This window comes from Pisolithus orientalis, assembly GCF_024613125.1.
Source record: "Pisolithus orientalis strain OTSU chromosome Unknown F5J12scaffold_44, whole genome shotgun sequence".
Classification (NCBI taxonomy): domain Eukaryota; kingdom Fungi; phylum Basidiomycota; class Agaricomycetes; order Boletales; family Pisolithaceae; genus Pisolithus; species Pisolithus orientalis.
Window position 1 is genome coordinate 37,835 of NW_026260825.1, and position 13,219 is coordinate 51,053.

The window sequence follows — 13,219 nt, forward strand, 5'->3', positions numbered from 1 at the left end:
TCCTGGTCGTTCTGCTGTATTCAAGATTTTCTCTTCCCGGTTATTTGTCCTTTATCATTCACACTGTACAGTGGGTCGCTAATGGTGGCGGCCCGCTTCTTCCGAAGTCATGCCCCCGTGGTTTCTGCCTGCATTCCTGACAGCGTGGCCCTGCACACGGGAGACCCGTTACCTTTCTGAGGCTTCCCACTTTCGAAATCATTGAGAGCTTCGGTTAGGCCATACAATCGTGACGGGCGATATTGTCGAGAGTGCGACATGTGGTTCCTGCAGGGCGATTCCGTGATACTCTTTACTGCCTCAGCACTTGTTGTTTCCATAGTATTCAAAATTTCAGCATCCAAGTACATCCAACAAATTCGAGGGCAGGTGAAGCGTACATGTATATAAAACGATTTATTGTCCATCATCGTTTCCAGTCGTACCATTGGGGCTGGTGAAACTTCCTTGGTACATCTCCTGAACGCGCTTCCGGACGTATTCTCCTGAATTGATGATTTCGTATTTGGCCGGTCTCTCAGCGGATACACAAGTTGGTAGGGGCTGAAGGAAGCAAGCGATCTGAGTTCTGCAGCAGAAAACAAAGGCCAACGTACCTCGACCTCCACGTGGGGGTCCGTACCGTTGAACAGCGGAATAGAGTAACGACGGATGCCGCTCCTATTGATCGCTCTATGCACGGCTGACCTAAATATGCCGTCTTTTTCGAGGGGAGTATCTGAGGCAGGAATCAACATGTACGGTCAGAGCGGCAGCTCACTCGTCCATCGTGAAAGCAGGTCGCCGATACTAAGCGCAATCAGTCCAGCAATTTATGCAAAATCCTCTCGGTTGGCACGTACTTGATGACCAGGGTACCGGGAATTGGCGTGGCATTTATCCACTTCTTCTCCGAGTTCAGGATCTGGAGGGCCTGAATGCCAGGTTCTTGCCATAAGATGGTAAAACACTGGACGTTGTTTCACTCATGTATTCGCAAAGCTGAATGCCTTGGTGAGAATCCCTACCTCAAAGCTGTAAAGAGGTATGTCAGGGCATATTCAAAAATACAAGTGGGATACTCACTCTGAGTGGGCACCGATTCCGATGATACGATCGTCTTCGGGACCTGTTTGGGGGGGATAATGGAGTCCCCGCATGATTGGGCAACGCTTGAACTGAAAACCCTAGGTGGAAACCATAAATTTGTAAGCAATGATGACATACCTTGTCATCGAAGTACGTCTCAGGGAGATCTAATGCAAGGGCAAAGAGGCGGTACAGGTCCTTTGCAACACCAAAAGCTGCGTGGCTTGATGACGGATCTGGGTTAGACGCTCTAACAGTACGCTGTTGTGAAACGTACTAGTAATTGACGAAGGCTTCACGGAACTCAGCGGGTTCCGAGGGCCAGAGATTTTCAATAACCGTGGTATCGTCACCTGCTTCGTTGTCTTCGTCTTCCTTTGGTACCAGATCTTCCTTGCCAATTACGAAACCTTCGTACAGATCACCTCTGTTGGCTGGGTCGATGTTGGAATCTAAAAGGGGCTCGTATCCTCTGTAATGTGGGCCTTTTCTATGGTGAAGCTTATTCTGATGAGGCAAAGATCAAGGCGATGTAAGCACGTTGCGCCTACCTTCATCTTCGTCTCAGTTGGGAGAGCAAAGAAAGCTTTCATGGCCGAGAGAACCTTGTCGATTGTCTCTTCGGGTATACCATGATTCTTGACTGCAAATGGCTTGTTGGAAAATGTTTAGTGTCAAGTCGGGAGGGTCTGTTCCCACTGTAAAAGAACCCAACACTCATGCATGCCTCCCTGATCTGCTGAGCCAATGCAGCCCGTTCCTTGGGTGTCGACGCATGTCCTATATCGCTGTATGAAAAGTGAATCCGAGTAGCACTAGGGGCAGTAGGGGACGACGCACATAATGGGTATAGTATCGAAAGCACCGCTCACCGAAGCCATAGATTCCACCAGTGACATCTTGGGTCTCAACCGTGGGGCTTTGTCTCACATCATCCATATATGTATATACCGTTTATCTGATAAGAAATTGAAACCCCTTCCAGCGGAGCAAATATAACAGACCTTGAAGTTCCGATCATATATATGAACTGCTTATGTACAGAACATGAGAATTGGGCTGCTGATTGGTGATGACTCGGAGAGATGTTTGATATCCGTATCAAGGGTGGTAAGTGCCTAATAATTGAATATTGATGGCCTTATTTAATGCTCCTAGATCATATGCTGGAAGTCATTACTGCGAGTTCAAGTCTATAACACATCTCCAATGCGATGACCCTCAGTTACTGGAGAGCCTGGCAGAGTTCCAACATAGCTTGCGTCCAAGCAGTGGGAGTTTGAGGACAGAGAAAAAAGCTGGTTCTAATCCAGAGGAATCTTAGATGCTTGCATCTCGAAGAAACATATCAAATAGTGCTTGCAAAGGATCGCCGACATCTTGGTATTCTGGGTACTTAGTAGATACGTATCTCAGTCACTTGACTGAGGGGAGATGGCGACTCAGAGACTACCCTGGAAAACGGATCCACGGGAATTCGGACTCTCCAGTCGAAATGTGGCCCTCTTATGCTCAACACGCAGATGTTTGGGGAGAGCGCTGGTATAGAAGGGAGGTCGAGATAGGTGTAGAGTGTTGCTGGAATGCCAAATCGGAGCGCTAGCAAGCGTGGACGCAGGAGAAAGCGGAAGAAACAAACTATGGCCTGGAATTTTGTGTGAACATCGTCTGCTTTATGCCTATCACGAGAAACGGGCACTTCGAATGATAAGGCGCGAAGGTTTGTGAAGAGAAAGCTCGGATCCGATGGGGAGGTGAGGAACCCAACCCATTTCGGGCAAGTCCCAATGCATGAAGTATACAGAGGCACAGCATTGACGTGTGTATGAAATGTGCGAACACGGCTTGAGAGTCGCTGTCACTGAGTGGATGTACTATGCCTATGCAAACAAGAAACAATAGTAGGCACTTACATGTGTGTTCCCCATCGCTATAACTCCTGTTGAAGAAAGACTCTGCAAGATAGGTTCGACGGCAGGCAGAGTCCCTCAGATCAGATCAGTAGCTGGTGGGCTGAGCGTGCGGCAAGTTCTGGCCAACGCACACAACGACGAGCGATTTTCTGATGTGTTCAAAGATGTGATGCATGGTGGTGGTAAGTAGTAAACAGCTGAAAACTCGGGAACATACGTTCTCACCCTCAGGCTTCCTGCATCACGTCGACCCCCAACAACTAACACAACAGCTCAACTATACATACTCCCAGACGATGGTCTTACTCGAGGGCGATCGGAAAGGAAGTCGTGCACGATGAAGCAGCTTTCGCCGGGAGCGAACATAGTCATAAGTGCCAGAGAACGATAGAAAGAGTAATCTACCGATATGTACCCAAATAGTACGAGTCGCAGAGTCTCATACACGCGGAGGCGTCGAGGTATGATGGCGGTAATGAACAACTGCGAGAGCTGCCTGATCAAAACCCTTGAGAACCAAGAAAACGTGCCAGCGAACTGGGCGTTGGAGTTCAACAACCATCAACACGTTCCTCAACGCGGTCAGACGCTCGGCGACGGCTGCCACGACTGGTGTCAACAACGGAATCATATCGTCCCAGCCAACGAGAAAAGTGGTTAAAATACAGGTGTTCATACACTGGTGAGTCCTTCACAGAAGATAATGATGGAGGAAAATAAATATCCAATGTTGCAGTTATAGAATTCAGCAACAAGGACCAGCCCTGTCCAGGATTGCAAATCAGCGGTGCTTGGGCTGTACCATGTACGCTGGCAACTGCACCTTCGCCAACAAGTTCCCCTCATGTTCCGTTCGAATTCGGTGGCGCCTTCTCAAGGGCCTGGCGTTGGGAGATTACCACCTCCCGTATCCGAGGGGAGCGAGTGCCGGATGGATTTATTGGAGGTGCAGTATGGCAGCCAGTCACTGGTGGACTTGGTCCTAAGTGCATGGAAGGCGAAGGATCCCCATGTGCTCGTGGAGGGTACTGTTATCGATCACGACATTAGTCCCAGGTACGACCCCAGCACGGAAGGTACGCACGGATGACATCCACGCCCGACGTCGATTGGCGCGCTTCTGAAACCAATAGGAGATCGTCCAACTTGAGAGGACCAGGATAATAAAGCACGCTGGGGAATGGGGTACGTATCATATACTACTCGGCGAATAGCAACATGCGGAGACACTCACTTATTCCCAAGATGATACCTATTATCGTCTTCGGCTGCATCTCTCCAGCTCCACTAGCGGATTGCGGTGTCATGTTAGTATGATATTCAATCGTGGTGGTCGGTCATGGTGAGCAATGTGCTCTTATCTCAACGTTGGTAGCACCGCATTCCGTAGTTTGTCGTCTTCTCTGGTCCGGACGGGGTTCACAGCTTCCGTATTCTAATTGGTCAATCAATCTTTCCTCGGACGGAAGATACGAAGGGCTGGAGTGGTCGGCCGGCTCATGCGTACATGGGTAAGCTTATTGGTCGTCTCATTTATATGTCGTAACGTTCTCATTGCATTTTATCCGCAAAACCCTAAATACATACTTTGAACATACGTATCCACGCCGTTGGAAGGTTCTCAATATCGTCGCCTCGTGTGCACTGAATTAAGCACCCTCGTGGCTATACATACAGCTTCACTAACCCTGACATAATGACCCTTCCCCTAGAATCCCGTTTTGTAGGGACAACGTTCTCAATGAGGCAGGGCGCACTGTTTCTCTGTCCGCCGATGACATTGATAGCACCGGTAGTCCGCCATTTGCGCGGTAAATTCACTAGTTCATACCCCACATGATCCGGGCCCAAATGCGTGTGATGCGCAACATATTGTACTGCGGCCATCATCACCGGCAGCTTGATTCCGTAGGCCCTCTGCGAGAAGGAAAGCTTCCAGATTGTGCGGAGTCGCAGGTCAGCGCTACGCGGCCTACTATGTGGTAGCCGGGAACAAACATAGAGCTTATTGGTGATCAGTCACGAAGGCATATCCTGCATTTCTTGACGTAGTCTGTTCCACTGCGCCCTTGGGTGTTCTGTCACTAAACAGGTCCAGCAACCCGTTCACGGATCGGGTACCTGACACTAGTTCCATATCAAGCGAGTATATGAAGCAAGCAGGATTCGCTCTTCGCGCGGAATGTATCATTCCTCGCCGGACATGTTGTCCGGAGCCTTACGTTCTCAACACACGCAAACCCCGCTTGAAAGCGCGAATGCTCTGGGCAAGAATCTTTGTTCTACATCTGCTCTGGAAGGCCAAATTAGTAAGCAGTGCCGCATTTACATAAAGCGATCTAGATCGATGGAACTCAGAATGATACACGCTGATACACGCCACATCCGTTTATTCGTTGGAGTCGTACAGTAATATCAGTTATGTAGTGCGCGTGCATACCGGGAATGCCGGTCGTGAGCGGCTTGGAGGCGGTGGATACATGGAGTGAGAATACAACAGCAAGTGCAGTCTGCGGCACTGGATAGTCCACACAACAGCAATGCGATGTCCTATTCGAAAACAAAGAGCGCAGAAGAAGGCCTGAGTAATATGGGTATCGGAGATGATGCAAGGCAGTGGGAATACAACAAGACAACGCATGGGTTTATCGTTACGGAGTTCACTCATCCACTGCCATAAACTACACCCGACCCGCGCGGATACGTCAGTCTACCAGCTGACTTGGGCGGAGAAGGGGAAAGGGTATGCCATTATTGACCACGTAGGATGGCCGGCATCGACAATTAAGTCGAAAGGCGCCCGTCAAGGGCGGCAAAATGGATGTCTGCCGGAACCTGTCAAGCAGCAGTTTGTGAAGTTTCCTTTCATAAGACGGCGTTTGACGAACTCGGGATCCAGCTAGAAGCCAGCCGTATCACCTCATTCTACGAGTTGCGCAGACTTGATGGAGCATTTGACTCGGCGAGGCTTGCTTGCGCGGACCGTAGCTGAACGACTTTTGGTGCAGAATACGGCGGTGGAGCAGGACGTGGAGAATATGCCGGAGGAGGGGGCTGGATGACTGGTCTGGACCAGGGGGATGCATCTGTGTACAATGGAAGTGTGCTACGACGCAAGAAGAGCGCGGCGCGTAGAATCGTCCAGATGAAACCAACAACTGCAACTGTAAGCGGGATCGTGTGAGAAGGTAGATGGTGTGGATAATGGGGGGGAGGGCAAACATACTCAAGGTTCCAATCACAATAAATGTTGTTGCCCAACTCGGGAACGTGTTGGATGCACTGTCATCGTATGACACGCCTGTTGAGTTGTTCGTTGAGTCCATGGTATGTGGGGTGGACACTGTGCAGAGTGGTCTGCGTCACCCTGGCTCGAGGGACTAAGTTTTATACATCCTCGGCACCCCCTGGCTTATATAAAGGGGCGAGGAAGGGAACAAGCTTGGGAAAGTGGCTGTGCAAGGGTCCTACCCCTCACGCTAGCAGATTCTTTCTTTCTGAAAAGAAACCCACTGCGTATACCACATTTCGAGTGAGGTAGTTGCGTAATCGCCCAACATAACTGGTAGGTATAGTGAAGACGTAGAGAAAGCTGGCAGTGGTGTAAACGAAGGAGAAATCATGCAGGGATATAACAATGAACAGGGGCGGGAGGTACCGGAAACTGGCGCGACTTAACTGAGGCAGATCAGCGAACGTGTGATGCCGCATAAGGTTCCGCTTCGCCCCATCTCTGATCCCGCGGACTGTGGGGGCTCCGGACGTAGTGGAAACCAGGGCGGACAAGACCTAACCACATAGGACGTTTACTGCTTAACTAGTGAGCCTGCGATCTTGGACGCAGTCAACAGGGCCTTCGTAGTGATCACGTGAACATTAGATAATCTAAGACGCGTTCAGACTTAGGTTGTTCCCCCTGTCTCTCTCGCTGCTCGTCTTCGACCACTCGTCGTTCTCGCGCATATACTCGTTATTCCTTCGTTCTCCCGCCCACCTCCCTTTCACATCTTAGCGTGTTTGGTCGGTCTTGTGGCCTCTTCTCGTCTCCGTCCACTCGTCCGCTCTTACACGCTCAGAAAGCCGTGCCGCATCTTTCCGCGCACTCCTTTTGTGATTCCTCTCTTCTTCTGATCACGTGACCCCGCTTTTGTTCATCCCATTGGCTTCTCTGTCACGTGACCCTCTCTAGTGCGCTCGCCGTCTCGGCATCTCGGCTCGCTCGCTCGAGTCGGCCTTGCGACACGCGGCTTTCCCCCCACACTAGTTCGCACCCACCTCGTGATCTACGAACTTACACTCCTATCTACATCTTTCTCTAGACTCTACCTCAGATCTCAGATTGTTCATCCTTTATTTCAGTTCCTATATCACTGTCTCTTGTGGTTCACCTAGCTACGAAGGGTCTGCATCCTCTGCACGTTATCAGATTAAACGACTTGGCAACCCGACGAGAATGACGTCAGGCCATCCAGCTCACACAAACGACTGGACACTAGTACTCAAAACGTCCGAATAACTGTGTTGTATAACTTGGACTGACTTAATACCATGCATACGATTGTGCTCTCAGTCGCTCAGTGCATGCCTCCAGCCCCGCTGGTATGCTGCGCACCACTAGCATCAGGTTGTGTGGGTCCAACCGTGCCAGCCATAGTCAGCAGCATGCTGCCGGCCGTGGGGAATGGTTCATGAAGTTGGCATGTCAGCTCGCCCAAGTCTCCTGATCCGAAGTGTCCGCCACCCGTCTCTGCCAGTGCGTGTGGTTCAGAGTTCCACAAAGAATTCCCCTGTAGGACAGATGCAGGGTAGCCCTATAACAACGATCTCCCTAATTCGGGTTTAGTAGTGCCGCCCGCAAAATATATCTGCCTCTCTGCCCACTCGGAAAGACCGGTGGTCAAGGCGGTGCTGTTTTGGCCTGTGGGCGTCCAGTGCGAATCGTGGACCCACAATAATTTACCACCAAGCAACGAAGAACGTGGATCAAATTCACAGGGACACCAACTCCGCGTAACCAGATATGTACTCTCTGGCTTATCACCAAATACGTCGCATTCAGTATGTCGTGCTACAGTTGTTTCAGATACAGTTGCCGATACCCAGCAATTATCAAGGAGATTCACAGTTGACCACCATGGCGTGCGTAAATCAGTTCAGCAAACACAGGTTGGGTCATCGGGGATACCGCATCCGAGTCATGCATACCTGAGAATCACCAGTGTGTGATTAGTAGCAACACGCCCGAGTTCCCTCGGCGTAACTTAAGGTTTCATTTCCGGGAAACGTACAGCGATGCTCACTTTGACATGGTGACTGAAGTAAGAGTAAAGTCAGGAGCACAGAGGGTATGGACGAAAGACGTGGGGATGATTCGGAGACAGCAATAGAGGTTAGATGAAATTGTTGTGATAGAGAAAAACTGTGATCAACTGCCCAGGCTGAAGTCAGATCTTGTCTCGCAACGACCGGATATTCGGGACATCAGAGTTCCCACTCCAGACGTCTGTGTCAGGGTCTCATACTCCTGACAACCCAGGGTAGAGGGATGGTATCACAGCGACGAAGGCGCAGCCCAAATTAGACAGTAGTTCTAAGAACCAAGTAGTGATCGCCAGGATTAGCAATCCGGAGCATAGGCGGTAAGTTCCCAAAACGATCAACGACATCACCAAAGGCAGTAACACGATCCTGCTGTAGAGTTGTATCTCCTCACCTGTACTAGAGGAACGATGCAGGGTGCAAGCAAGCATTTGTTCCTGTGTCGGTCCAACTAAGCTGTGAGGTTGTCCATCTCAGCACCCTCCATCGCGTTGGTCGGGCCGCTCCTGGAAACCATTAACAATAGCATGCCTCCAATACGATCCCAAGTGCGAACGAAACGTACTGGTATAAGGCACAACAGACAATGATATCATTTATCAACACCTATGTATAGTTAGCGTCTTATATCGAGGTCTTATCGCAGTACGAAGGAAGGGTCGGACTTCTGCTCGTTCATTGACCACAACGCAAGACTGCTTATTCGATTTACGGTAAAGATATGCTGCTCGAGCACGGCCACCCAGTCATCGTGATAATCGAGTGTTGCAAGTCCCCAGTTGGCCAGAGTAGATGGAACATCGCATGCCACCACGCTCGAAGTGAGAGAGTGAGAGAGAAAACGACTCGGTCTGGGCTGGGTCCTGTAAGGGGGTACTCGAGCCGCGTTGTTCGCGTTCCGCACCGGCACTCCCCAACCATATTCGCCACAATCAGTGGGAAGAAGCGGAACGATCCATAGTCGTACCGGAAGAGCAACAACCCCATTCTATCAACACCGTCTCCGCCGACAGTTATCGCACATGGGGTTTAACCAGACTTCAAACGGAAGAACGTCGGACCATTCTTCCCCAGAGCTCAAAGCGGGACAAGAGCCCCCCTCCCCGTTGCCCGCTGAAAAGACGGGACCGAGAGAAAAATTGATCGGTATCAAGGATCGCCGCCAGACAATTTCGTCAATCCGCTCCACAAAATCAAGGGTACGCGGTATGTCTTGCAGACCCAACTTACCACGAGTGCATGGCGACAGCTTGGAAGGTGCAGAATCAAAATTTCCAGAAAGTAAAAGAGACAGGCGAACCTTCGTCATACTTGCGAAGGCCTATCCAGAAGTTTACGGTCATACACAGATTATCACGTGCAAAGGGAGAATCCCTACGGTCAATGTTCGTTTGCCTCTTCCTCAGAGAGTCGAGTGATCTCAGCGCCGAGATTGTCACCACCACCTTGCTTTGGGTCATGATTGGAACCTCCTCCGATGACGATCTGGAATCTATTTTCCGCTCCAACCCGCACGGCGGTGCCCGGTACCCGTAGATCAGATGGAGAAGTAGCGTCTTTCAATTGGGCTTCGCTTCCCACCTTCTGTATCATTTTCTGTTCCGATCCTCCAAGTTTCTTCCCTTTCCCCATCCTCTTCACGACCAGAACCAGCTTTCGCAATTTGTCATACCGCCGATGAAGAGTGCGTCATTCAACTGATCGAATGAAAAAAGGCGTGGTCAGAACATCGTGAAGCTGTGAGGCATTATTTGAGTGAGCTGCGTTGTCCATGTCAGGATACACATCCGTTTCTGTTCGGTCGGTGGAAGTAAAGGGAGGTAGCTGCATTCTCTGCCTGTTAGTAACAAATGAGAGCTTCGAAGGCTCCATTGGGAGCGCCGTCAGCAGCATGGGCTGAGGGCGTCGGTATTGATGGAGACGTCAGAGCAGCACTTCTCGACGTTTCGGTCGTGCGGTGCAGATTTCGATTTCGCGGAAGTCAGTAACTAGCTAGTAGAGCGTGGGTGACTCATCTACACTTGATCAAACTTGTTATGTCGGTTCAGGATCGAGAGTCACTATTCACCAGCTGCAGCGTCGCTAGTTGAACCCAGCTCCGAAGTCCGCAAGCCGTTTCATGAACCACGTGAGGATGACCCAACAGGACAGTGGAGATCTTGTAAAAGTAGCAAAGGCTAATTTTATTAGAGCTACTAAACCAGGATGTGCGTGCATATAGAACAAGTGGTTTTACACAGGAAAGGTTACTGAGACTGGTGTCATGTAGAGCAGCACAAGAAAAACGACCGATAAATGACGAAAGGGAAGACAAACCCAGCTGAGCACATCTCCCCCACATGCGCGTCACAGGATTCTCGAGACTTTCGCCCGAATGTTCTTGGAGGTGATGTTGGTTCCGAGTCCCGAGATGACAATCTCGTTCTCTGCAGCAACCCTCTTCGACTCTACATCTAGCTGCTGTAGGAGAATTGGCGCATTGAATGGCTGCCCAAGGCGGGCGGTCATCTGTAGCGCCCAGGTACACTCGTCAACCTGAAACGCGGGGTCAGTGGGTAAAGACACGACTCCATCAGATCCAGGGTCGCGATCCGAATTCGAATCAGACAGATACAGAATCCTATTCACCTTCCCATGTAACTCCACTACTCGAACCTCGGATGTGACGAATCCATGGGTGGGCGAAGACGAATTTCTACGGCCCGAGTAGTGGGAGATCGTCTGTGGTCGTAAACTCCACTATACCAAATCTGGATATCCTGGAATGATATAGCTTCTCATTGCCTCTGCGTAGCCCCTGTATAACGAGTCTCCAGGCAGAGAAGACAATGTCTGGAAGATGTAGACGTCGGGTCGCAAGATGGGCAGGTGGAAGAGAGTTGATCTGATTATAGATACTCAAGGCTTCTGGCTGGGGCAACATGCCACGTAACTTCGTGATGTATCTTTCCGTTTCTTCCACCCCGAGTGAAGGAGGGTTGTAAGGAGTTCGGCCGTAAATGGAGAAGGAAGCTGGCAGGCAACCATTGTATGACGATGACTTCCCTGACCATGCAAGGACGGTGACTTCGTCAGAGCGAGTTATAACCTCCCCTTGGACATGTCCAAGAGCATCAGCTCCTTCTCCATAGTGAGGCCTGGGATCGGATTTGAATAAGCGATGAGCGAGTGCGCGACGTCTTCTTTGACCGTCACACTGTGCGTCGGGGCGGGACGAAGTTTCTCGCACGCCCCGAGATCGTCTGGAGAAAGCGAAACGATAATTCCGCGGAAACCCCGACAGCGCCTGCTAGCTCTTGCGTGATCTCCGGGGATTCGTCGTGGTTTGCGCCAGTATCGCTGAGGCGCAGAAAAAGATGACTTTCGATGAGAGAAGCTTTTGCAACGTTCGTGCTCGTGTCATCCATAAGTTAAGTGTAAGGTCCTCGGGCTCGGACGGATGTGCTACGCTGAGGAGGAATACGAACGTGGCTGCCGAATCCGTAACCATTTGTAGATGGATTGTGAGAGATTAAGGACGGAATGCGTGTGCTTGTCGATGCAACACGTATCTGATCACGCTCAATCGTAACCCAGTCTATAGGTCTTCTTGCAGAAATCATGCAACTACTTGTTGCGGGGACGGCGAAAGGGTATGCCATTATTGACCACGTAGGATAGCTGGCATCGACATTGAAGTCGACAACGAAGTGATGGGTCTGCCAATGTGGAAGGTCGGTTTCCCGGGCGGAAAGGCGCCAGAAGACAGCTGCATCACCTCATTCTACGAGTTATCCAGGCTAGATGAAGCAATTGACCCCGCGAGGCTCGCTTGCGTGGTCCGTAGTTGAGCGGCTTTTGGCACCGAGTACGGCGGCGGAACAGGGCATGGAGAATATGCCGGGGGAGGGGGCTGAATGACTTGTCTGGACCAGGAATATTCAAACATCTCGATGTCTGCGTACGATGGAAGCGAACTGCGTCCCAAGAAGGGCGTGGCGCGCAGAATCACCCAAGTGGCACTAACGAGTACAGCTGTAAGCAGGACCGTGTGAGAAGATGTAGATTACAGAGGGAGAGCAAACACACTGAAGGCTCCAATCACGATGAGGATTATTGCCCAACTCGGGAGTGCGTTGGATGCGCTGTCATTGTATGACACCCCAGTCGAATTGTTTGTTGAGTTCATTAGTGTGTAGGGTAAGACTCGAACTGTGCAGGGTGATTCGCGTCACCCTGAATCGATGGGCCTAAGTTAAATAGTATCGGCGCCGATACCCCTGGCCTATTATATAAGGAAGAAGCAGTACTGCCAGCCAACCGCTTCCGCAGCTGGGGTCACTGCCGCGGGACCCACTCGAGAGGGGGACGCAAGTCACGCAGAATATTCCCACTTTCTAGAAAGAAATCCACGTGTGGACCATATCTGGAGCGATGTGATCGTAAAGTGTGCTAAGTGGTCCTCGACGTAGGTGCAATCAACTCGTGGGTATGGTAAAGATGTAGAGGAACTTGGTAATGATGTATATAGGAAGAGGAGAAATCATAATGACAATGAACAGAATGGGGGGGAACTGACGCGACGCGACCGGGACAGCTCAGCGAACGGGCGATGGTCGAAGGCTCTGTTTGGCTCTTATTCCAACCCCGCGGGATCTTTTTGAGCGAACTGGGACAGGGGCGCTGGATGTGGCAGAAGCTCGAGAGGACAAGACGACTTGACTATCAAGACTTCAGATTAGAATGTCCGAATACCTATGCCAACCTATCTGAGAACTTGCTTGATCCAAAACCACGTATACGATGGTCCTCCGAGTCACCCGAGCTCCCAGTGCATGTCTCCAACCCCGCCGGTGTGCTGTGTACCACTAGCGTCGAGTTGTATGTGTCAAATGGCGTTGGCTGCAATCACTGGTATGCAAGGGATCATGGATACGTTC

The 13,219-nt window shown here is 50.7% G+C and overlaps 3 protein-coding genes across 3 annotated transcripts; all 3 read right to left on the reverse strand.

The window, feature by feature from the left end:
* Nucleotides 1-16: 16 nt before the first annotated feature.
* F5J12DRAFT_418353 (uncharacterized protein) lies at nt 17-2,117 on the reverse strand. Its single transcript, XM_051739324.1, has 13 exons — nt 2,073-2,117; nt 1,909-2,026; nt 1,768-1,856; nt 1,620-1,711; nt 1,346-1,569; nt 1,207-1,291; nt 1,066-1,157; nt 1,008-1,014; nt 843-949; nt 761-789; nt 597-700; nt 381-543; nt 17-306 (listed from the first exon to the last, which is right to left on the reverse strand). The coding sequence occupies exons 2-12, from the start codon at nt 1,965-1,967 to the stop codon at nt 397-399; spliced, it is 1,035 nt and encodes a 344-aa protein (XP_051596015.1). The 5' UTR covers nt 1,968-2,026; nt 2,073-2,117; the 3' UTR covers nt 17-306; nt 381-396.
* Nucleotides 2,118-5,906: 3,789 nt separating this feature from the next.
* Nucleotides 5,907-6,307, reverse strand: F5J12DRAFT_785855 (uncharacterized protein; the record flags this gene model as incomplete). Its single annotated transcript, XM_051743320.1, has 2 exons — nt 5,907-6,145; nt 6,208-6,307. 2 exons carry the CDS (start codon nt 6,305-6,307, stop codon nt 5,907-5,909), a joined length of 339 nt encoding a protein of 112 aa, XP_051596016.1.
* A 4,511-nt stretch (nt 6,308-10,818) lies between these two features.
* Nucleotides 10,819-11,707, reverse strand: F5J12DRAFT_962735 (uncharacterized protein; the record flags this gene model as incomplete). The annotated part of the gene is made up of 2 exons (XM_051749956.1): nt 10,819-11,437; nt 11,496-11,707. 2 exons carry the CDS (start codon nt 11,705-11,707, stop codon nt 10,996-10,998), a joined length of 654 nt encoding a protein of 217 aa, XP_051596017.1. The 3' UTR covers nt 10,819-10,995.
* Nucleotides 11,708-13,219: the final 1,512 nt, after the last annotated feature.